This window comes from Nyctibius grandis, chromosome 5, assembly GCF_013368605.1.
Source record: "Nyctibius grandis isolate bNycGra1 chromosome 5, bNycGra1.pri, whole genome shotgun sequence".
In the NCBI taxonomy this organism is placed as follows: domain Eukaryota; kingdom Metazoa; phylum Chordata; class Aves; order Nyctibiiformes; family Nyctibiidae; genus Nyctibius; species Nyctibius grandis.
This window is the reverse complement of record NC_090662.1, coordinates 84,067,723-84,092,782: the sequence shown is the minus strand read 5'-3', so window position 1 is coordinate 84,092,782 and position 25,060 is coordinate 84,067,723. Positions and strand designations below refer to the sequence as shown.

Genomic DNA, 25,060 nt, shown 5'->3' with positions numbered 1-25,060 from the left:
TTGCCCTGGGGTCACTAAACTCAAGCAACCCCATGACATTACTGTGTACTTTTAAAAACAGTTATTGCAGACTCGGCATGTTCAGCAATCACAGCAAACAGCTGGACTCCTGGAAGTACCTTCTGGGCCTAGCAGGACACTGATGGGAGCACGCTTACCTTAGATGGCTCCTGGGGCATGGCACACGGATTACTCTCAAAGGTCATTTTAAATAACTGTACTTACCCTGTAATTTACAATACTGGAATTGGCCCTGTGACCAGTTGTGTTACGCATTTTGCAAAGCCACTTCATGTTTTGCAGACGGATATATCTTTACTTTCTTATTTCTCCTCTCTGTAGAACGAATTGCAATCACAACTTCTCTCTGCTGTGCCAAGGAGCAGGAAGACATGCAGCTGGGTTTACACAATCACATTTTTCTTTACAGATGGACTAGGAGTGCCCATGAGGATTATCTAATGATGGTAGCTTGTTAGGCCACAGTGGAGCCTTCTCTCTCAGATGTCAGGGGTTGAAGGACGCACAGGCAGCCTTAACTGTAACCCTTGCCCACACACATTCCCGTACTCTTCTGTTACCTTGGTGGCATCTGTAATAAGCAGTTCTTGCCTATTCTCCACACCTTTTCTATTTTTTAAGCAGTTTGATATTAAATAGTTTTTTCCTATTCATGTTGATATATACTCTTCTACAGATGCCTCTGTCCCAATTTCACTCTGGAAACCAAAGTCCCAATTGTAGTGCATTCGGATGCTTTCAGTCCTCCAACTCATAGCAGCTTCTCTCTAGAACAACAGAGGGCACTACTCTTCACACAAAAAGCTGCAGCTGGAATAGGAGCAGCCCTGTATTTAAATAATAGTTTAGTAACTAGAACATTTCTTTCTCAGTAGGTGATTGGGATTGAATATTCTTCCTCCAAGGAGGTTCAGCTCTGCATCTCCCACTCCCTGTGGGAAGGTCCTGGCCAAAAGGTGTTCTCAGAGATGTGCGTACAGCCTCTCTTGTGGATCTTGTCCCAGTTTGCACAGAATAATTAAACAGTCACTTACTGAGAAATAGCTTTAGCCTATTGATTAGGGTCTTCACTTGAGGGAAGGGGAAACCAGAGTGCCATTTCCTACCCCAGGTCCTGTGAAGGCCTGTTTTTTTCCAGTGGGTCTGTAATGTAAAAAGCACAAACATGCTGGAAAGCAGGGCTGGAATCTAGGTTTCTCTTCTCAGATGACTGTGTTATCTTATGATCATTCCATGCTGTCCAACAGGTGCTCTAGCCACAGCCTCCCCTGCCACCTGGTGAGTGCTGCCATCACCAATAGTTTTGAAATAAAGATAGCAAATCTAGTTCAGCTGTTGAAAATCATACTGCCCCTGTGAAAGGCTTTAGGGCTGAGATCCAAGCAGAGGGCAGTGACAATCACCTGAGGCCCAGAGCAAGCAGGGGGTACAGATGTGTCCTAAGAACTACCTTGTACGGCTCTCTTCTGGTCCCACTGGCTGTGGTGAATTCATGTCCCAGGCAGCTGTCCACAGGGTGGCTGTGGCTCTCACGCAGAACCCGACAGCTCCTGTGTCCGCATTGTGTCATGTGAGTGGCAGCAGGATTACGCTGTGCCCGGGACGGAGGGCTGCTCTGGGCCCCTTGGCTGCAGTAGGCAACAAACTAGCACGAGCTGCTAAGGTGGGTATCAGTGCCTTTCCCTGGCCCAGCACCAGCCCACAGCAGAGCAGGAGGGTCCATGTAATGCCATTCATGGTCCTCCAGCCTTGAGCTTTCTGAGGTATATCTCAGAAATATACATGGGAGGACTGGGTATGTGACAGGCAGGGTAGGGAAGATTGGCAGCTCCTAAATAAATACAAAGTTCAGGTATCTAACGTGTAGTAGATTCTGCTGGAGGTTAAGCATTCCTGGTGCTAGAGTCCTTTTGTTAAGCTACGAAAAGGCTGGGGTGCTTGAAAGCTAGTCTGGTTTTCCAGTGGCATCAGCTGTGCTAATAAAAAGTCTTGCCTTCCCCTACAGACCATGCTTCGCTTATACCCATAGACCTTCACAGTAACAACATTACTATTTGAGAAGAATCAAAGGAAAAAAACAGCCCCTACTAAAGACTATTCCTCAGTCATGGTTTATTAGCCCTCCAGCTGATGCCCGGAAGGGCTATAAACCTCTTGGTCTTTGTTATTTTCTGTACAAGAAAGCACAATTGGTCCACACCTCCACAATACTGCATTCTGTTTGCTCAAAATGCATTGAGCAAACCTCTTGAATGCCAGGATTCTGGATCCAACTTGTTTTAAACCTTGAATGCTGCCCCTGGGCAGTGCTAAAACTTATCTTTTCCCTTAATCCGCAGTGATATTGTTGGCGTTTTTAGCTCTACAGACACAGTCCAAAGGCCACGAGTGTCACTTCACCGCACTTCCACGGTACTCTCAGGGGGTGCTTGTAGGGACAACGGCAAAGCCGATTTCCTCACACCACCATCAAGCCACGAAGACCACACGGGGCTGCCAACACCCGATTGATCCGCGTAACGGGTTTGCCGCCCGGCCGGGGGTTCCAAGGGAAGCTGTACCCGCCCCGGGCGCGCCCTGAACCCGCGGACCTTCCCCCCACGGCGGCGTGCACCGGCAGCCGCCCTCCCTCGCTCCGGGGCGAGCTCGCAGCAGCCGTCAGCCGAGGAGAGACACCGCCCGCGGGGCAGTCCCTCGCCCGGAGCCGCCTCGGCAGCCAGCCAGCAGCGCGGCGACCGGGGCCCGGCCAGGCCGGCGGCGGCGGCCATTTCTCAGGGGAGCTGCCACTCGCCGCCATGGAGCCGGCAGCCGGTAAGCCTGAGGTAACGCCACGGGTGCTCCGCGAGGAGGGGCGCCTGCGCAACGGCCAGTGGCTGCTGCGGGCCGTGCGGCGGGGCGGGGGCCGGGGACGGGGCGGGCCCGCAGCCCTGCGCCGTTGCCAGGGGAGCGCCACGGCACCGCCCCCCCGCGTCCTTCCCCCTCCCTGAGCCGGCGCCGCCCGCGCGCACGTGCCGGGCAGCGTGCGCGGGGTCACGTGGGCGCGCGCGTGACGGCCGTGCTGGCGGCGGCGGCGCGAGGCGGCGGTTGGTGCGTGCGGCTGCCTCGGAGGCGGCCGCGCTCCGGGCTGCGGCGGAGCGGCTTTATCGCCAGGCAACCGGCTGAGGCGGCTCTCCGCGCGATCCCGGCCATCCCGCCGAGCCCCGTGGGGCTCGGAGTTAGCGCCGGTCGCAGTGGTCTCCTCTGTGGCAGACCCGCCTCCAGGCAGGTCTGACCCCATCCTTGTGCGGCAGCCCAGCTGCTGCCAGCCGCCTGGGTGTCTGCGCAGAGCTCTGAGGGGAATGTAGACGGTTCTCGGACAAAATAACCTGAATGACCTCTTTCCCCGCTCAGGTTCCGTGCCTGTGTCTCCCAGCATGGCTGTCCAGCACTAATGCGTGTGTGCAAGCACTGGCTTTTAAAACCAGAGGCAGGTGTACAGGCAGCCGCGCGCTCAGAAGTACCGCTGTGCTGCTTTACCTCCTCTGCCATCTGCACAAATGCAGATTAGCTAAGTCAGACTGTCTCTTTCCTTTCAAGCACAGCATAAAATATTTTTCATCTTTAGGAGAGCCATTCTTCTAATCCTCTCAATCACTTGCAGAATAAAAAAGTTCAACTTGCATATTAAGAAAAGACATTGTTTCTCTGACTGCTAGCCCTGCAAACACATTTGGAGATCTTGCTGCCAAGAAAAGCTTTTTTTCTGTGTCTCACGTTGTCCTGTTGTTACAGAGTCTGCCCTCGGTGGCTTATGATTGTTTCCATTTGTTTTCGATGGACATACTCATATTCCAGCCAAGGAGAAAAGTAGGTCCTGCAGCTGGAACCTAGGGCCTAGTCTTAACAGCCTTTACTGGAAGATGTGATCTCCATACCACGGAAATACTAATGAGAGTCACTACTCACAGGATCCAAACCTGAAGTCAATTCAGTGGGCTCTAACCAAGCCTGAAGCCCTTAATGCTATAACTAGGACCATGCAGATGGACTACTGGGTCCTATGAGATGGGCTGCCACCAACAGCAGGGCTGGAGCCTTAGCAATTTTGTTGATGAAGTACAGTGAGAATAGAATCCACTTAAGTATCTGTCAGCTCCGTTGGCTCTGTAGTGCAGGTAGGACTCCAGACACACTCAGGGAGACAATTTTCTGCTGAGTAAGAAGGTGCCATATTTACATAGCTCTTTTCCTGAAGTTTTTCTTTAGAAATTGCTCACATGTGAGAGTGACTTGGCCACAAGGGTTTCTTTTTTGGTAACTAGTTCTCCGGGTTTTGGTCTGGATGGAAGTATTGTAGAACGAGAGCTAGACTCACCTTTGAGCTCTGAGAGCAAAACAAGCAAGATGAAATTAGGAGTTGCTTCCCTTTTCTGGCTGTGGGGCTGCAATCGTGCAGACAGAAATAACCAGCAGATATCTGCACTCAGGGAGCTTCTGATACTGGAGGATTGAGGGGACCGATTCCCAAGGCACTCATCAAAGATTTGCACTAGTTTGGTTTGTTAGATCAAGCACCTCACTGTGATAAACTGTGAGGGTGAAGGGAATGTGGACGTGCTTCTAATAAGAAACATCTGCATTTCTAGTTTGATCCCAGAAGATCTCAGCTGAGGTAAACAAAAATCTGTAAAGACTAGTGCTCTAGTAAAGACCTGTAAAGATCTGTAAAGACCTGCTTTTAAACTAAAACAGCACAAATGGGGACAGGGGAATTGAGCTTTAAAAATATATGAAAGTAAAAAAACCCCAACAACCAATAGGCCTTTATGGAGGCGGGAGAAAGAACTCCCCCTGGCCCCCATGGCCCAGTAGAGCTGCCTGGGATCGCAGCCCCTGCTTTCCGAAACACGATGTCGCGATGTCACGTTTTCCCACGTGTCCCAGGCGTGACCTGCCTCCTCTGGGGCGCAGCGGGAGTGCCAGACAGGGAGAGGCACGCTTGCACCCCAGGAAAGGGTGGCAGGTGCACTGCCACTGGGTGCCCTGGGACTTCAGTGAGGCGGAACAGCTTCTGCTGCTCGGCCTGGGGCAGGGCAGCTCTGTGCAGCCCGCGGCACTGCCGTCATTGAGGCTGCAATGAGTTTAGTGTTCATGACAGATTGACAGCCCTGGAGACTGAAATGCTGTGGCCACAGGAAGGATGCAGAGAGTGAAGTGACAGTGGCAGCTCACCCTTGCTCACGTCCAGCCCACACGTGTCTAGGACTTGCATGGCCGCTGCTAGTGGTAGGTGAGGCTCTGGCTTCTCTCTGCTGCTTTGCAGTGAGCGACTCTGAGACTGCACTATAACCACAGATAGTAAACAGAGATTCAGACTTCATGAGTGAAACTGGCTTTCTAAAAAATCCAAGTGGGTTTTTGCGGAGAGGAAATTTGGCATTTTTGTTACCTGCTTTCTTTGAGGCCATCCTTTCATGTTTATTTCTGCAACTAACAGGTAGGAAACTTCTCAAAGAAGGCAGAGATCACATGACTCCAGGAGCTGATGTTTGAAGAGAAAAGGGAATACGTTGCGAGACCCAGGGTACAGAGCAGACTTTTAAGTTTACCGGTACTGAAACACACATTGCATACAATCCCCAGGCTTGCTGGGTGTTGAAGACATTCAGTCTGCCCTGACTAGAAGTGAAAATTAAACAAACAAGCCCCAAGACATAGACTTAGGGCCTACTCCAAAGCCCGTGACGCTCGACAAAAGGACTCACATTGACTTAATTGGTAGGTCAGGCCTTTCTTAAACAGGGCTTCTGGTAGTCAGTTTGAGTTCTATAACTGTAATCCTTCCAAACATAAAACTTTCATGGCCTTCAGTGGGAAGTACATGGTATTACCTTCCATTGGCTTAACAATCGTCTCAACTGTGTTTATTTAACACACTATAATGGAGCCTTTCATGCCACTATAATATACTGGATAAATAAGACCCATTTTCAAAGTTTATTGCTTAAGAAAATACATTTACCAGCTTACATCCCTTATCTTGTGGTTTATGAGAAAACAGAGTATGTACTCGAGTGTATACAGTAAATGTAGCACCCGCTCCTGCACTCTTCTGCAGATGAGGGTCCATATATCATACAGTTACAGAAAGTAGGTAGGAAATAACAAGCGTTGATAATACATATTTGCACATAAGTGAATGTATATTTAAACCCATCAGGCTTTTGTCCAGTGTTTGATTTTTTTTAACCTTGAGAAAATACGAAACATACAATTTGATTGAGGCTCCAAAGGGATCTGAAGAAGCCTGGAGTTTAATAATTAAAGCTGACTCTAGGGTCCCTCCTGTCACTTGCCTTTTGCCTCCAGCAGCAGTGGGTTATCAGCCTCAATTACAAACCTTTTTTTCACATGTTTGCTTTTGTGAGGCATTGGTATTATCTGAACACACATATTTTGTCTTTATGTTTTATGTAATAAAATTTAATAGACTCCACTGATGCTGCAACTTGGCGTGAAGTCATTTGGCATGTTTGATTCAAGGGCTAATAAAAATAAGCCTTCCTGTTACTGTACATGGTAAGTACTGGAATAGATAAAAGCCTATAAGGATCTAGGTTTATAGCCCAATGAAATCTAAACTGATTCATATTCCCAAAGGATGGACATTTGAACAAGACGTAAAGCCTGGCCGACGCTCGGGTTTCAAACCACCCAAGTCGTTCATGAGGGCTACAATTTTTCTGAAAAGTGCTCGTGGCTCCACCCTTTCTGTGCATGTAATAAAATGGTAGGAAGGGCTTTGTGCTCAATAAGGCCGATTCCCTCCCTAGTATGAGGAGTTGGACTGTGCGAGCACATTTGTCCCAGTGTAACTCCGGCCACGTAACAAGTGTTAAGCTGTTTAAGTATGCAGGTCGAAGTAAAGGCATTGGCGAGTTGCCGAGTTGAAGGGTCAAACCTAGTTCCCTTTCGTTCTTGTGGTAACACAAGGCGCAGAACAGGACCCAAGCACAGCTGAAGCTGGACAGAGTTTTTTTTTCCATTACCTTTGATAAGCTTTGATTTCAGCCCACAAATAATTGACTTCGACGGGTATACTGATGCAACGTAGTGGCCTTTGGTCCATTATCATCACTTTATGGAAAAAGCACTTCTCCGTGTCCATTGGTGTTTCTACAGGTAGCCTTCCTGTATCTCTTACTAACAGGAATTACTTTTACTATAGCTGCAGTGTGAAAAGACCTATACCTATTTCCTAACAGTCCCATCTGAACAGTTTAAAAGGAGCGCTTATTTTTCACCCAATTTATAATTCCTCCTATATTTTAAAGGGCTGCTGGAATCAACACGAATCTTAAAGAGTTCTCCATCATATTTGCATCCCACCGCCGTTCAGGGTCGATGCAGCTCCCGGTACAGGTTCACCGGTAGTGAGGAACCAGCAGAGGGAGCGCAAACCACAGCTCTCCCTTCGTGTTCCTCTCTTACATAAACATTGGCTACTGTTTGGGGGGGTTCTTGATTGTATTTCTGTGGAACAGGTAGAATTTTTGAAAGAAAGGGTGATCTGCACCTCAGATATTAAATCGGTGGAAGTCTTTAGGGTGCTGCATTCCCGTGCTATGAATTACTTGCCTGTATACACCACTCTGTTCCCCCTCCTGCTCTTCCCTCCCCAAAATGTTCGGTTTTCCTAGAGGATTTCCAAGCTGGAACATACATCATTCCTCCAGAGATTATGATATATCATTAGATTGTCAGGCAAATCGTAAAGTTTGCTGATTGTGAACAAAGATAGCTCCCATGCAGCACCAGGGCTGTAAAGTGTTAATTTTAAAAATTAATATTTTGCAAAAAGAAGAGAAAAAAAGTAGATGTCAGGAAGAAACGTGTATGTTCCACACACAGGCTTTACACTTTGCTTTGTGAAACATGCGTATCTTAAACCAGAGTTTGCTAAAGTGAGTTAAAGGAAACCAAGCAAATTCAAACCCAGATTAAAAATGTGAAAAGGCATTAAATGATTATCGTCAGTCACGCAATCATACATTTTGAAGCTCAAGGCACCCATTATTACATATTATCGTAAGATTTTTAATTAGTAGACAACCCCATTTTGTGTATTAAAGTTTTTATTCCTTAGTAAGAATTTTTTTAATCACAAAATAGTGTGGAAATATTTAGATAATAGAATTCATGGAGTGCTGGAAAATACTGAATATAAAGATTGATTTCTAATATATCACATACTAAACTGTTCTAAAACAGCTGGTTTCTTGCAGACAGGATTTATTTTTTTAATAATTTAAGACAGCATAAGCTTGTATCAAGCATAAGCATTGTAACAAAAGTGCAACTTTTTCAGCAAATCCTCCCAAAAGAGATTTAACTCAAAATATCATTAACACGTATTTTCTCCCTACAAAAATAGCATGTCAGACATCATTAATTGGATGTATTAACAACTATTTACATACAGCCACTCTGTAGGCTAGTGAGAGTTTGGTTTTTTGTTTTGTTTTTTTGTTTTGTTTTTTTTTAACGTTGTTTAAACACAGCGTTTGAGGCAAACAGTAGCAACAGCAGCAGCAGATGCACCAAACGGACTGGACAGACCCCGGACACGTCCTCGCTCCTTGCCAGGCTGTTGCGTCTCACCTCTTACATAACATTCAAGTGAGATTTCTCACAGTGCTACCTTGGCAACAAACTAAAAATACCTAGGCAAGGTCTTGGTTTAAGCCTTATTATAAAAGCTTTATCTGTGTGATTATCTGGTGTCTGGTTTGTCTCCAGAAAGGGAAAACGCGGTATTTGAGCATGGGATGAAGGGGAGAACCCGTATGGGAAACTTACCCCCACCGGTCTAATCGTTTCTGATTGCACAGTGGGGTGTTTACCTACGGCCTCCGGTTCGTGTCATGCGGAATTTAGGATAAAATGAGTTCAGGCTGACGAGTTGCTCTGTGTTTCCTTGGGGGAGCGGGAAGGGGGTTCTTTTTGTAGTTCAGTGCAGAAACATTCATTTTATACAGCAAGGTTCGGGGGAAAAAACCTCTGGGGAACATACTGAATTAAATAAAGACAGGGTGAGAACAAATGCACTTGCCACACCTGTATACCTTAGCCGAAAAAAAAAAATTATAAAATAAACACAAGGTGACAGAATGGGTCTGACCCTCCTTCCCTTGCACACCCAAAACTCGCTGGAGCCAGCGGCATCCCTGGGTGCTCAAGGCACTGCAGGTTTGGGCTCAGGGTCCGTCCCTCCTCGCGCGGGTTCTCAGTAAAGTGCTAGCACAGGTGCTGGGGTCTGCCCTTCTTCCCTCGCCTCGCCGCCCCCTGCCCTCACCCTGAACCCACCCAGGTCTCCCGGACAAGAAGTGCAAGTTCCCAAGTGGGACTTCGGGATACTGTATAAACCCACTCCAAATAAGGTGCAACATTTAAGTTACCTTACAGAGAGGAAAAAAAAAGTATCCTATTTTTTCTTCCTTCTTTTTTTTTTCCTTAACATATTATGCATTTATAAAGCCAAACCTTAAAAAAATACCGAGTAGCAAATTTTATCCTTGACGGTCCTCTGCGGGGGCAGCGCCGGGATCAGCCGCCTCGGCAGCAGGGCGGCCGCTCCCCCGGGCCGGGCCCCGGCACCCTGCGGCCACCAGCTCCCGCGCCGCCCGGCTCGGCCCGGCCCGGCCCCGACGACCCCTAGCAGACGCCGTAGGAAACCGGGGGCGCAGGTACCGGCCGACGGCCCCTCCCCGCCCCGCGGCGGGGCGGCCAGTCTGAGGGGAGGGCAGCGGCGGCGGGGAGCCCGCGGGGGCTCCCGGCCGGCGGCGGCTCACGGGCCCTCGGCGCCGGGCTCCTCGGCGGCTGCGGTCTCGGCCTCCTCGCCGGGCTCGGCGGCAGCGGCCAGCCCGGCGGCGGCGGCACCGAAGGGGTGCGGGAGGTGGAGCGCTGGGGGCAGCCCAGCGGCGGCGGCGGCGGCCGCCTTCTCGGCGGGGCCGAGCACGGAGGAGAGGCAGGGGAAGGAGGCGGCCGCGGCGGCCGCGGCGGCGGCTGCCTGGGCCGGGATGCCCGGGTAGAGGAGCGGGATGGGGGCGGCGGGGTAGAGATACTTCTCCAGACTGCCTTTATCCAGGAAGGGCTGCATGTAGGCGGCGGCGGCGGAGGGGGAGATGAAGTAGAAGGGCAGGCAGAAAGGGGCCGCCGCCGGCGGCTGTCCGAAGGGGGCCCCGCCGCCGCCCGCCCCCAGGGCCATCAGCGAGCCCAGCAGGGCCGCGTCGGGTCTCACCAGCGCTGCCGCCGCCGCTGCCGCCGCCGCCGCCTCGGCGCCCCGCGCCGCCAGCCCCGGCGGGCCGGGCAGGGGGCTGCCGCCGCGGTCCAGCTTCAGCCGTTTGGGCGCAGGGGGCGCCTCGTCCGCCGACGGCTCCTGCTTGATGGCCAGGGCGGGCAGCGTCCCTCCTGCCGCCGCCGGGCCGCGCTCGGGGCGCGCTTCGCCGTCCCCGCCGTAGCCGCTGTCCGTGTCCGTGTCGGTCTCGGCGCTGAGCTCGGCGGCGTGAGTCCGCTGGATAACGGGCACGCAGTTAGCCTGGCCCTCCGGCTTGTAGCCCGGCGCGCAGGGGGGGGCGGGCGGGGAGGAAGAGGAGGAGGATCCCTTGCTGAGGGGGCCCGGCGGCGGGGAGAGGAGCTGGGGGCCGGGGAGGAACTGCGAGGAGATGGAGTGCAGGTGGCCGAGGAGCTGGGCGCATCGCTGCTCGCGGGGGGTCCAGCTCTCGAAGCGGGAGAGGTACTGCAGCACTTCCTTGGCACACGTCTGAAAGCCCGAGTGGAAGGCGTCCAGGTCGGCCTGCACGGGAGACTTCATGGACCGCTCCCCTGCAGGGGAGACCGAGAGGGGACAGCGTTTGTCCGCGGCTCCGGCGTGGACCTCGCTGCGCGCCTCCCCTCGCCCGCCCCCGGTGCGCCCCTGCGGCGGCGCCCCTCCGGGGCCCGCTTACCGTTCTGCAAAGCGATGATCTTCTGGTGCTGCTGCTCCGTTAAGGCTGTGAGCGCTTTCAAGTGTTTCAAAGTCAATTCCAGCACCACCGCTTTCTCCAGGTGTCCCAGCGTCTGCAAAGGCAAGGGAAGGGGGCGGCTTGGCTACCTCCCGCCACTCTTTGGCCACCGCCAAACGCCGCCTCCGTAAGTTCGGGGATACTGGTCCCCGAGGGGCGTCACGGCCAGGGCCGCCGCCGCAGCCGGCGGGGGGGCAGGCAGGCTGGCAGCCCGGCGTCCCGCACCCCCGCCACCCCGGGGGCTGCGCAGCGGGCAGGCTGCCGGCGCCTGCATCTGCCATGTACATATACGCTCCTCTGCACCTTACCGTCAATTTCAGATGCTCGGGCAGTAAATCCTTCAGCTGGGCAATGCATTCGTTAATCCTGTCTCGCCTCTTCTTTTCTATCAGTCTATGTGGCAGTTTGTACGTTTCCTAATTAGCAAAATCCGGAGAAGCCGAGCGTTAGGCAGAGTCCCTCGGAACGACGGATCAAAACAAAACAAATGTCATGCCGACCACATGCCGCGCAAATTATCGCCAAGGCACCGCTCTCCCCGCCGGGCCGGCTCGCTCGTAAACCCGCTTGCAATTCGCGGGGGAAGTTAAAAGCGCAGCCCCCGGGGATGCTCTGGGGAGTGAAGCTGCGCTGTAAAATCCAGCGAACCCCAATTAAGCGCTTAAGCGGGAACAGCCCCAGAAACTTACTCTTACCTTGCTCTCGTCCCTCTTCACGCCTCTTTTGGGTTTGCACAGATACAGGGAAGGATAGTCCAGCCTGCAGAAAAACACAGAGATCCAGCATCGGCAAGGGCGAGGGCTAGCCTGGCACCTCCTCGGGTGGGCAAACAGACCCCGAGCGCCGCGCCGGGAGCCCAGCGCTCTGCCCGAAGGGCCGGGCAAGGGTCCGCCCGGGTCCGCCCGCGGAGGGAAGCGAGCCCCGCGCACCGCCGGGCAGCCGGCTCTGCTTCCAGCGCTTCGCAGCGCTTCCCCAAGACGACGAAAACGCCGCAGGGACACGAGAAGGAGCCGCTGCCCCGGCGCCTTACCCGATAAAATCCCTGTGCTCCAGCAGCTGCCTCTCGGGCAAGCGGGAGATGCCTTCATCCATGTCTGGCGGCGGCTGATGCTTCGTCGCTGCTTTTGATCGAGCCTGCGGGATGCTGAGATCGGTCTGCGTTGATCCGCGAGCGACGCTGCGCACATGCAGCCTCCGTCCCCCTCTCCCGTGCGGCGGCGAAAGTGTGCGGCGGTTCGTGTCCCCCCCCCGCCCCTGCCCCCGCCGCCGCCGCTCCCCCTGCCCGCCGCCTCGCTCCCGCTCCCCGCGCACACGCCGCGCCGCGAGTTTGCACCCGCCGCCGCCGCCGTGCCGTGCCTGCCCGCGGGGCACGCGCGCCGCCAGCCAGCCCCGCACCCGGCTCACGTGCGGCGCGCGCCGGGCGGGCGGGGGGCGGGGCCCGGGGGCGGGGCAGGCGGGAGGGGGCGCCCTCCGCGAGCTGCCGGGGGGGGTCCCCGCCGCCGTCCCGGGGGCCGCCCTGCGAGACACCGGCGTTCCCCCGTGCTGTGGCTGCTGCTGTTGTCATTATCATCGTCATTATTGTTGCCGTCATTACTGTCTTTATTAATGTATTTTTATTATTTTATTTTTATTTTTTATTATTATTTTATTTATATTTAGGGAGGAGACCCGCCCGTGGGAAACGTGCCCACGGGGGATCGAGCCCCTGTCCCCGGGGCGCGCCAGCTGTCCGCAAGGCAAAGCGAGTCCCACACCATGGTGGGGGGGGCAGCCGCCAACTCTCCCTGCGGGGCGGGCAGAGGGTCACGTCTGGCGTACGTTTTATGTACATTCGCGGGTGCGTGGGCACGGACACGCGCACACGCGTGTCTTTGCGGTGCGGCAGTGGCAGCCCGGGGCGCTCCCTGGCTGGCAGCCGCCGTGCCGCAGCTCTCGCCCCCCGGTGATACCGCCGCTCCTCCCGGCGGCTCTCCCGCCCGACCTTTGCACGGGAGCCGGCTCTGCCTGCAACGCCAGACCGCGGCAAGATCGTTTCTTATATACATACGGATATCTATATATGCGCATATATAGAGAAATATGTATACATATAATATAAACACATCTGTATTTTGACGCTGCCCTCCTGACAGGCAGCCTGCATCCCTGCGGGGCGTAGCGGGTGACATTGGGAGAGGATTTGTACCGGTGCAGCGTGACTGGCCGCGGCAACCCCGGGACGGGGCGGGGCGGGAACCCCCCCCGCCCTCGTCCCTGCGCGCCGGACCCGCCCCCGCAGCCTCCGCTCCCCGCCGGCGGCGGCACCGACAGCCGCCTCCCTAATCCCGTCTCACACTGGTACGAGCACAGGGCCGGCAACGTGACCCGACCTGCTGCCACATCACTGCCGCCGGCAGCACCGGGCGGCCCTGCCCCGCCGCCCCCCCCCGCCGCCCGCCAGCAGGCGCCGGCACCGGGCAGCACCGAGCAGCACCGGGCACCCCAAAGCTCGGGGTACCGGGCGCCGTGCCCCTCCAGCCCCGGGCGGCGGGCAGTCCCGTACCCCCCCTTGCCGGACAGCCCGCCAGGACCCCCCTGCCAGCGGAAGGGGGGGGTGCTGCCGCCCCGAGGGAGCGGGATGCTCTTCCTCGTGCCCCGGGCAGAGGCGCTGTGCGTGTGTGTCCCTGCGTGTGTCCCTGCGTGTGCGTGCCCTGCAACGTGCGGGGTGTGCAATGTGCGGGGTGTGCAGCGGCCCCGTCCCCACGTGCGGTGCGAGGGGGAGAAGAGAAGAGCTCCCCCCTCCCCCGCGGCTCCGTGCCGGGCTGGGGCTGGCTGCTTTCTCTCCGGTATTCCCGGCGGGAACCGCAGCGGGATGTGTCAGCAGAGGCGATCCATAGGGATGTGTTGTGCCTCCCCTGCCAGCCCTGACTGCTCACCTTTCCCTTGGTTCAACTTTGCTCTCTCCTTTCCCCGGGCTCCGGCTCCTGGAGGTGCGGGACCCCCGATCGGGGGGTCGGGAGGTTCGGGGCTCCCCACAGCAGCTGGGAGGGAATTACCCCCATAAACACGCCCCCGCCAGCCGAAAGAGAGACAAGAGCCTCACATAATTGCTTTCTAACGACCGTGCTTCACAGGTAATCTTATCAGGAGGGTAACTCGTGATTTTTATAGGTGGTGGTCTGCTGAAACCACCCTGCCCGTCTGTAAAGTGCTAATGAGGTTTTAGGAGCAGCGAAGGCTCTGATGAGGTGTTAGAGGCTCCTGCTTGGCAGGCAAGCAAGTGGCACTGCAGGCTTGTTTAGCTCTTTCCCTGTTAACCTGATGACATTTTCACACTGTCAGTGCAACTAAACCGGGGGGCTAAAAATAAACTACCTAAATATATGCCACATGCCTATAGGTTATATTTGGGGGTGCCAGGAAGAGAGGCTTGTGGACTGCTAGTGGGTTGGGGGAGAATCTGCTACTGGTGAAAAAACTGAACTGTTACATAGGCTGGACTATAAACCTGCTCCCTCGGGAAGGGGGATGGCAGACTGCAAGTGAAACTTGCGGGGTGTCAGGATGTGCCAGCAGTAGTTAGCTGTGCAGGGTGGCATTGGTTGCCCCAAGTTAGGCATCCATGTTGGCCATCTTAAGATGGAGCTACAGGCTCTCTTGCTAGTCAGTGGAGAGAAACAAGCACCTTCAGCATGAAATTCCTCTCCTCCTGACTGGACTAGTCTTTGAGAAAGCATCAAGAAAACTGGAGACACAGCCCAAATAAAAGAAGGAGTTTAGCCCCGAGATAAAGCACATGGAAACCTTTTGGGGAAGTGCTGACTCAAAGGGAGCTTGAACTCTGAAAGAAAAGACAGTGTCCTCCAGCTGATTCCTCCCGTGGGCAGGAAAGAAGGACTCTGCATGGTTTCTGTAGCTGATACATGGGGTGGGGAGCAGGAGGTGAGCATTTCTGGAGCATCTCCTTGTGGAGCACCTGGAGCATTTCTGGAGCATCTTTGCCAGCTTTGTCCTCTCTGGAACAACCTGCAAATCTTCAAATTATGGAAACAACGTCCAGCGTGAGACTCCGCTTCTAGGAGGAGAAGTCCTAATTCTGGGATTCCTCTGTAACTAAGTGGGAACGGAAATCGAAAATGACCAAAAGATACAAAACATGAGCCGAGACAGCTGGAGACTTTGCACAAGGAGTTCACGCAACATCTGGAAACTTCTAAGAGAGGTTTATAAGAGGTCACCTGCAGACAAGGATAAAAGGCTTCAGTGTCCAGAGAGAGTGCGAAATTCTCCTGGAAGATTCCCAGTTTAAAATGGCAAGATGGATCAAAGAGGTGATCAGCAGCATGACTATCATGGGAAAGAATGTTTTCCAGAAAATAGGAGGCACGAGAAAAGCTTTGGCCAATTTACAAGCCAAGATGAACCACAGCAAAGAGTTAAGAAACTGAAAAAAAATCACTCAGAAAAGGAAATCAAAGGTTTGCAGGTCACCACAGGAAAAAACAGCCTCCTGCTGTAGACAAGGGCTAGCCAGAACACCGCCTACTACCAAACACTTGCCACCATTTTCTTCAGTCTGCAAGAGGAAAGAATCAGACTGTCTGTCCCAGCTGAATCAGTGCAAAAGCCACAGTCTTTGAGGAGAATACATCTGGGAGGTTTATTCAGCTCCATCCATAACCACGGTGTAAGGGAACAGCTCTGAAACAGAGTGCCTAGGAGCCAACTTGGTGGGTTCAGCTCTTACGCAGTGAGTACTTGCCTTCAGGAAAAAAGATTAAATTAATCTAGGCTGGCTGTATGACTAGAATCAACCACCAAATTAGAGAGAGCTGGTCATCCATGTGCTACAAAGTGGGGGACAAAGAGAATTCAGCTGAAGGATCTGGATCATTTTGGTTGAATAACAAGATATTACTGAAGACTTCCAGGGTAAATTGGACATTGACCTATTCATAGATTTTCAATTATGGGATGACCACACTGAGACCAGGGGAAAAAAATGAAACGAGAGCACATAAAAGCCTGAGTGGGGTCAGAAAAAAGGGACAGCAGTCCCGGAGTCCAGCAGGAGATTCTTCAGGAGGAGCAGACGAACAGAGCACGTGTGTAATGAAAGCTCCCCAGGCCAGTCTCCCATGTCCCGGTGGCCTGCGGTGCAGAGACTTCCTGAGCCAGAAACGATATCTGTGTTTAATGGGAAGCCAAAGACGCCGTGAGAGGCAGAGGAATTTGCCAAGGTGCTTAAATCATGGGCTGCAGCAGAGAATCGGGCCAGGAAGTTGGTCAGAAGTTGGTCAGTCACCGGGAGTCCTGTCAGCACAGCTCTGTGGCTAACACAGAGAGAGGAAAAGAGAACTTTCTATTTCAGAGAGCGCCACACATACCTAATGTATGTAAAACAAGAGAGACAGTGGCCATGCAAAAATGCAGCTGAATTCAGAAGCAGAAATAAAATAACCTGACTGTGGGAAGGTGGTGAGCCAAGAGAAGACACAACGCGCAGTGAAGCCTTCACAGTGTTGCAAAATGGGGAAATGGGGTTAGACCTAGTTTGGGGATCAGAGTCAGGACCACATTTTTGTGCAGGACTTTTGTTACAGAAACCTTACAAGGGGGACACTGGTCACAGAGGCACTCCCAGGCTGTGTGAAATGGGTGATACTAATAGAGATGGCCCAAAGTCTACCAGACCAGCCAAAGTAGACCGGTGCTTGGCTAATAGTGGCCAAGCTAATCAGCTTGAAATGGATGGTGGTGACAGGAGAGCGTAGACACTTCCAAAGCTGGGAAAGTCAGATTAGTGAAACAGGGGCACTGGAGCAAAAAGTCAGGTGTGATGTTGTCCTCAGTGCCCTGTGGCAGTACCTGTGTGATAAACACCAGGAACTGTGCTTTATCTCACCAGTTTGGAAATTCCCTTTAAAGATGTGTTTCAAGTGAAGCAAACTCTTTGCAGGTAGCTGGTCTGCAACAAAAAACTGTCCTGCCTCCCAGGGCAGTGAAAAATAAAGGTGGCTCTACTCTGAGGTCGCTTCCAGCCCTTACTAATGGGAGGGTCTGAAACCTGCCTGGAGACCTGCGGCCTTCAGAGACTGCTACCCACCGGGTCAGACAGATCCTGTGGATGCGGAACAGAAATGTTCCCCATCTCTCTGCTGCATGTTTTCCAGGAGCAGCAACGAGGAACAAGTAAAGCAACCTTCTGCCTAAGTCCACCCTCTGGAGTCACTGTAAAGAAGGTGTCTGTGAATGAAGGTATCTTGGATGATACTATTGCGTTCAGTTTGGTCATTCACAATAGATCTGAAAGCTGTATATTGGCAGGCAGAAGCAGTGTTGAAAGATGGGGAAAATTGCTTTCTCAGCGAAGCCCGATCTGGCAATTCAGTGATGGTTGGGGACTTGCATAACGCACCAGCTACACTGGAGAGGCTGGTGGGGAATGCACGCCACGCCAATGGGAGGCCTTGGATGGCCTCAGCCTTTCAAGAGGTCTGTTGTGCTTAGGCTATTTATGGGTGCACACTGAGACCTTTGAACAAAAAGTGGTAGGTGCAGCTACACATGGCTTGTGATAAGTTCAAGGCTGACAGTCTGTAACTGGTCCCAATGGAAAGGGTGTTTTTTCCAAAAGCAGGTCACTTACCTCTGCCACACAACTGGTAATGGGGAATTTCCACTGAAAAAAACAAAACCGAGACTGCATGGAGCTGGCCCGCTCCCCAGCCACTCGCGGGGGTGCAGGTTTGTAGGACTCTGCTCCTGTTACGGAAGGTTTGTTTGTAGGTGTGCTAACATTGCAAAACCCTTGCACAGGCAGGGTGACAGAGAGCATTTCAGAGGCCAACAGAATGAGTTTTAGTGATTTCAATTAGTGCAATTCTTGCCAGTGGTTAAATTTACAGATATGTTTTGTTAGCATTTGCACAGGAGGAACACTATAGTAAGGGCAGACTGTGCATTCCTGCAATAGCTCGCTCTGTGGGCTTAGGAATCCCAAATGCAATTTGTATTAAGAAAAATGGCGATTTTGCAATTGTACAGTTAGCTGCAGGTCTGGGCACAAATGGAGCAGTGGTGATGTCTAGTCCAGGCAGGATGTTTGGAACTCAGTGCAAGCAATGTCGTGGATGTGAAATGGAAGAGTTGGTTCTTCAAGGGGATGAATGCAGAGAAGGAGATGCCTTTTTCCTCTATTACAACTTGCAGATGTGCAGATACTTCTAGTTCACCCAAGGGAACTGAGGAAGGGCAATGCCAGAAAGGGGGTGTGGGCTCCTGAACCGGTCCACGCTGGAAGGTGCATCACAGAAAGGATCCCAGTAGGACACAACTAGAAAATGAGCTGGTAAACGCAACTGTCTTGGAATTAGGTATACATTTGGAGCACAATTAAGTGTATGTTTGGAGTACCAAGGGAAAAGCATTCTGGTCATGGTGAGAAAGTTTGGAGTTAAAGGTGAAATACTGCATAAAAGTTATAGTGCATGGAAACAACCTGTAGAGCGCCTTGTTAGGTGATGTCTGGAGCAGGAAGTTCTGAGATTATTATTTTAAAACTGGCAAATGTTTTGAACCATACCGGGTTTCTATACATTTCCAAAAAAGCCTTAGCTAAGCTAAGGGCAAAATCCTATTGGGTAAGATTCAAGAAGGATGTAGAAAATGTGCGCAGGAGACGAATGCCCCTAGTGCAAATAATGGTCCCACAGAAACACAGAGACATGCCATGAAATAATATCTGACAGAGTAATTTCATTAATGGGCTGCATTGCCTGATGTTCTTGGGTTTCTGTCTGAAGTAGATTCTGGGAGCTGCAGACTATTTCACAAAATGCCCTGAAGCTTGTCTGTTAGGACACTAGTGCCAGATGTCCAAGTGAAAGACGTCCTCTGCCTCCAAGTCCTAGGAGGTATGGGAGGATTGCACAAAGCTCGAGGGAGAAACGCTGAATCCAGAACATTTCAGCAGATCTGTGAGGTGGTTGGAATCCCTAAAACATCTCCATGTGACCACAGCCTGAAGGGTTGGTGGATGTTTTTTTGCAGACTCTCCAGTCAACTGGATTGCTCCTCAGAACTGCATCAAGTGGTAAGACTCAGCATATTCCAGTCCTTTTGAAGGCCTCAAGAGTAGCAAAGGCCTTCCTCACCATTTTGGTGAAAACCCAAGGACTCCAGCATGCCTTTTTATGGAGTTTTGGGAGAAGAACAGAGAGTTCTGGATCATGCATAGAAGCACATGTTCCTTTTTTTTTTTTTTAAGTGGAAATCTGGGATATTTTACAGTCTTAGAAAAATCAGGGTGAGAGTCTTAAAAATGGTAAACCTAGAGCGACACTAGTCTTTTTGTAAGAGAGCATACAGTACTGACCTGGGTATTTATGGTGGTATACAGAGTACGGTGGGGTCTTGAAACAAAATCCAATGCTATCATGAGGCCCATTAGAAAATGCGCTAGGGAAAAAACATACTGGGAAAAGAAAACTGCAGGGTTTCGCTCTTCCTTTGCTCTTCCCTCGCTGCAAATGTAGCTGTGAAAAGCCGAAGGTGGGGAAGCTGAAGCACTCATCCCCTTCCTCCCGCCTAGCACCTGATGGGCAGAGATTTGCAGGCAGGCTGCAGGCACACTGCGTGCACCTCGAGAGCACTCTGTGAGTGGCTGCCTGAGAGGGGATCAAGGAGCAGAGAACTACGAGAAAGGGGAGTACAAATGTTTTGGATAAGCGATAGGAAAATACCTTATGAAGCATACTGTGTAATTACAGGGAAGTAAGAATGTGTCATTCATCACTCCTTAAATGATTTTCCCTCGTTCTCTGTGTGGCAGGTTTGTTAGAGCCCTGTCATTTCGAGCTCCTTCAGGATAAAGGAGGTGGCAGAGAGGGCGGGTGTGGGAGGGAGGGCCGAGTCCTGCTAAAGCCAAGGGTGCAGGACAGGCAGGACAGTCGCCCTCCTCTGTGAAACAGTAACCACCCCGTCCCAGGCACTGGGCTGCGGACAGGTAAGCCTAGTGAGAGTTTTTGGGTAGAAGTGCTACTCAGAGCAGGCTGGCTCTGAGCAAAGACCGAGGCTCTTGTGTGAGTCCTCCTAGGTTCAGGGAAGAAGACTCAGTGGGGTTTTTTTATGAACCAGGACCCTAGTGAGAGAGCCTCTAAATTCATAATTGGTTTCTCCTCTTAACTGGGATAATCTTCAAGAACCCAAATTGTTTGTTTATCTTTAGGGGCAGAAGACATAATAGCGCTTTCTCTGTCTTTTTCATCATAGACCTGCTTAAGATTGTCCTCAGGCCATCCTGCCTGTCCTCTTGCTGCATGACAAGGCCTTACACTTCGGCCACAACAACCCCATGCAGCTCTGCAGGCTGGGGGAAGAGTGGTTAGAAAGCGGCCCGGTGGAAAGAGACCTGGGGGTGCTGATCGACAGCTGGCTAAACATGAGCCAGCAGTGTGCCCAGGTGGCCAAGAAGGCCAATGGCATCCTGGCCTCTATTAGGAATAGTGTAGCCAGCCGGTCTAGGGAAGTGATCGTCCCTCTGTACTCGGCACTGGTGAGGCCACATCTTGAGTACTGTGTTCAGTTCTGGGCCCCGCCCTTCAAGAAAGATGTTGAGGTGTTGGAGCGAGTCCAGAGGAGGGCAACCAAGATGGTGAAGGGTCTGGAGGGTCTGACCTACGAGGAACAGCTGAGGGAGCTGGGGTTGTTTAGCCTGGAGAAGAGGAGGCTTAGAGGTGACCTTATTGAAGTCTACAACTACCTGAAGGGAGGTTGTAGTGAAGTGGGAGTTGGCCTCTTCTCCCAGGCAACTAGCAATAGGACAAGAGGACACAGCCTCAAGCTTCACCAGGGGAGGTTCAGGTTGGACATTAGGAAGAATTTCTTTTCAGAAAGGGTTATTAGACATTGGAATGGGCTGCCCAGGGCGGTGGTGGAGTCACCATCTCTGGATGTGTTTAAGAAAAGACTGGACATGGCACTTAGTGCCATGGTCTAGTTGACATGGTGGTGTCAGGGCAACGGTTGGACTCAATGATCCCTGAGGTCTCTTCCAACCTGGTTGATTCTGTGATCCTGTGTGTGATTCTGTAAGGGTGTACAGGTCTGGAAGGTACTGTAGTATTGAGCTTCTTAACTGGAAGGGCAGGAGGAGAAATCAGGAAATTTGCTGGTGCCTGTCTGTTACCACCCCAGATCCACCTGGAGCATGCAAGCAAGGAGGTGCCTTCTGCATCGTATCGAGAAACAGGTAGCACTGGACAGGCAAGCTGAACTGTTCCCTGCTGAGCTAGGATGGGTACCAGCTGCAGTCAAGCCCCAGCCCATAAGGAGGACAGTAGAGAGCTCAGCACAGACACTCAAGAAAAAGGACAGGCGCATTTGATAATCACTAGAAACATGTCATCCCACAGGGAAGGCTAAGGCAGACATTAGACCCACTAGCTTGTCAGGAAGTATCCAGGATACCTCTGGACCTTGTACCAGCTGGGAAATATTGCCTCGACCATTGTGCTTGAATTCCCTGCTCCCTCCGGGGCACCCTTTGCTCCCAGACCAGATGGCAGGGATGGCCGCCTGCACAGGCAGTGCTCCCTGGGGTGTGCAGTGCCATGGGGAGCTACCCCACGGTGTGTGGGGCTCTGAAGCACTTGCAAATCCTTCTTGGCAAGGGTTGCTTGCCTGCAGTGTTCTTCATCCCCACTTTGCTGCACCAGGCTCCTGCTGCTGCAGCCCAGGCTTGAGCACCAGCTCTGTGCAGTGCCTGGCTGTGTGCTTGCAGTGGCGGTGGCAGGGCTGGCAAACCTCCCTTCTTCACAGGGAGACTCTCCTCCCCTCGGATGAGCAGGTTTCCAGACAGCTCCCTTTTATGAGGACAGATTTCAGCAAGGCTCTAAAAACAAGCCTCGTTTAACTTGTCTCCCAGTCTTGTCCTCTGTGTCCTGCTGGGGAGGTATTGCATGACCCCCTTTAAGCTGTTGGCAGCCAGGCTTTCAACGTGGCAAGGGGGCCGGGCTGTGTCTGGGCAAATGTTTTCTTTCTGCGGTCAGAAAGCAGGGCTGGGCAAAGGCGCCGTGCCCGAGGCACATCCTGACAATGAGCCCCTGCCCACCCAGGCCACGCAGGGTCCCGATCTCCCACGTCGATGGCAGGGACAGCGAGGGTGGCAGCCACCTTGGGTCTTCCCCAGGGGCAGCGCTTGTCCCTGGGGAGTGGTGGGGACCCATGTACTCAGTCCCCTTCCCTGGTGTGGAGAAGCAGGGGGGTGCACCAGAAATAGAGCCCCTGGTGTGTCGGCAGGACAGGGGCACGCTTGTGCCACCCACACAGCCCACTTCTGAGGCACACTGGCACCCGCTGTCTCCGGCGGCTTGGCTTGGTGGTGATGCCCTGCTAGAAGATGGCGGGCAGCCTGTGCATCTCAGCATGATCACCGGGGACCCCTGCTCTCAGGCAGACATTGCTGAAGTTGCGATTGCATCGTTCACCCCCCTACACGTGCATACACCCCACAACCATGAAGGTCCAAATCATCTTTTCATAAAAATACCTTACATCCCAGGCCCTGAGCGCAGACCTGCCATGCCTGCTGATGGCCTTGGCAAAGAGCAGGGAATGCAATCACTAAACCCAAGGCCATGCTTCAGCGTGTACCCATTAAAGTCCATGAATTTATGTCAGGGTTGGAAAAGGTCCATGGTATGGAAAAGTCAGTGTTTTGTTTTATTGTCCTTTACTTCCTTTACTGTCCTGAACAAGGTGTGAGGAGGAAGCAATAGGTTAGAGGGGTTCAGGACTCCTGGAAGTGAGCAGGAGAGGTGTGATGTCCAAGGCAGGGAAAGCAGCGGGCAATGCTTGTCACGCCTCCTGACATTCAGAGCAGGGTGGGCAGCAGGTCCCTGCAGGTCTCCTCTGCCACAAGGAGAGGAAGGCATGCAGCCATTTCACTGCTTTCCTTGAACTTCACTCTGCGATGTTCCTAAAACAGCCATGGCCAAACTTTAGCCTACAGAGCTCTGCACAGTGGTCCAGGCCTTTGCGATGAGGTCTCACTTGTGGGCTTTGCCATACGGCACAACCCCCCTTTAAAACGCCTAGCGCGTGAAGTCTTGAGCAAGGCAATAAGGCCTTGACCAAAACGGGGCTCCCTGAAGAGTAGAGGCACCATGAGGTACAAATACTTGTACCGGGCAGGCAGTCAGGCAAGCAGGACCACTACCGCATCCTTATTCCCCAGCCCCACAAACCTAATGGTGAAGAAGACAAGAAAGCTTGGATTTTTTAATTACTTTCCCCTTTTGCAGATTAATATTATAATTCATGCTCTTTTTTGGGTTTTAAACACCTTTTCTTGGTGTAGCCAAAACCATTTAGAGGAGTTTCCTGAGGCATCTGTACGCCGGGGAGCTCTTGGGGGTTTGGCTGTCCTATAACACTGTCTCTGCAGGAGGGGGACAGGAGCTGGGCACCAGCACTGGTGTAATGACAAGTGTCTGCAGCGGGACAGTACATCTCCTTCGAGTCTCCAGCTTCTGTGGGGCTGAAATAGAGTGAAGGGGCACCAGTCCATCCACTCCCAGGAGCCTTACCTCCAATGGCTGTTTTTTTAGCCTCCTTTCTGAGGTTGTCCACTGGAAGAGTCTCCTCAAAGCACTTATATGCATCTCAGTGTGGCAAAGTCCATGTTGGTAGTTTGAGATCCCACTAGCACTGGCTACAAATGCCAGAATCAGGCAAATTTCAGATCTGTACCTCTGTGTCTGTGGAGTTCAGGCCAGCTGAAAGTGGAGACTTTCTCAGCAGAGGGAGGAAAATGCCCCTAGATGCCATAACGACATTAATCACCCAGCTTATGGCACTGTCTGGCAGCTGAAACCCTGGCAATGAGAGAGCCGGTGGCAGCTTCCAGCCTGGTCCTGCATGCAACATGGTGCCTTAGGGATCTATAATCAAAGTTTTGATTATTAAGGTAAAATTGGTCATAAAGAGAAAATAGAATGAAATAAAATGAAAGCGCAGCTATCAGCTTCTCTTGAGTTTAACTTGATCTATTTTAATTTATACGGAAACCTCACATAACTTATAGATAACAATGTAAAGCACTAGTCAGGAACATATTGCCATCACTAGATAGTGTCACATTTTAGCATTAGTATGATAGACATAAAGCTCTTTAATACGCACGGAAAACCAAATCTCAAATGCTCTGCTAAGAAAAACATTTTTGGTGTCGTCGGGAAAGTACAGAGCTAGGGACGGGGAGAAAGGCACGCTGCCGAGCGCAGCGTCTCGTTATGTACCTTGGCATCTTTTTATCTGTTTCTGAAAGTTTCGGATGGCAAGAATAGAAAATGTGCATACAAAGGTGCTGTGAGGCAAGTTCATGCACGTGAAGTGTTTCGAAACCCCTGGGAGCCTTGCCCAGCCGTCACACAGTGACCTTGGGCAGGGAGTGAACGAGTCGAGCTCCTGATGTCCCTTCATCATCAAAATGATCGGGGGAGCTTCACTTGACTGCAACTTGCGCTGCACCTCCTGAGAGCAAAAGCTCTCCTGCCCATGGGCTTCTCCAAGATTGTTTTTATTGTTCATGACAGATTGCAAGTGGAATAAAAGCCCACCCTGGGCAAAGGCTTTGGAGAGGTGTGTGGGGTCCGTGCCTTGGGAAATGCCCCCTCACGCAGAGCTGGTGCCCAGCCAATGCAGAGCGTCCCCATGTCCTTGCACCAAGGGCCTGGGAAGGCAAACCTCTTCTAGCTCCCAATGGCACGCCCAAGTGCCCACTTGATGTGCAGAGCACCGAGGACGATGCGGAGAGAGCTGCCTGGATGGCCTGGCATCGACATCAAAGCCAGGTACACAGCCTTATTTCCCACTCGAGGCAGCTGTGGGACGGCGCCTCTTTCCTCTGGAGGGGGAAGCTTGCGCGGGGCAGGAAGCCACCATGGAACAGTGAGCTCAGGAAGGGGCCGGGGCCAAGATTTTGTTTTTAACCTGTTTCTTGTTTATTTAAACCT

The 25,060-nt window shown here is 52.4% G+C and overlaps 1 protein-coding gene across 1 annotated transcript; it reads right to left on the bottom strand.

Moving 5' to 3' along the window:
* Nucleotides 1–9,847: 9,847 nt before the first annotated feature.
* Nucleotides 9,848–12,287, bottom strand: BHLHE41 (basic helix-loop-helix family member e41). The gene is made up of 5 exons (XM_068401873.1): nt 12,094–12,287; nt 11,759–11,822; nt 11,372–11,479; nt 11,007–11,118; nt 9,848–10,884 (listed from the first exon to the last, which is right to left on the bottom strand). Exons 1-5 carry the CDS (start codon nt 12,153–12,155, stop codon nt 9,848–9,850), a joined length of 1,383 nt encoding a protein of 460 aa, XP_068257974.1. The 5' UTR covers nt 12,156–12,287.
* Between the last annotated feature and the right edge of the window lie 12,773 nt (nt 12,288–25,060).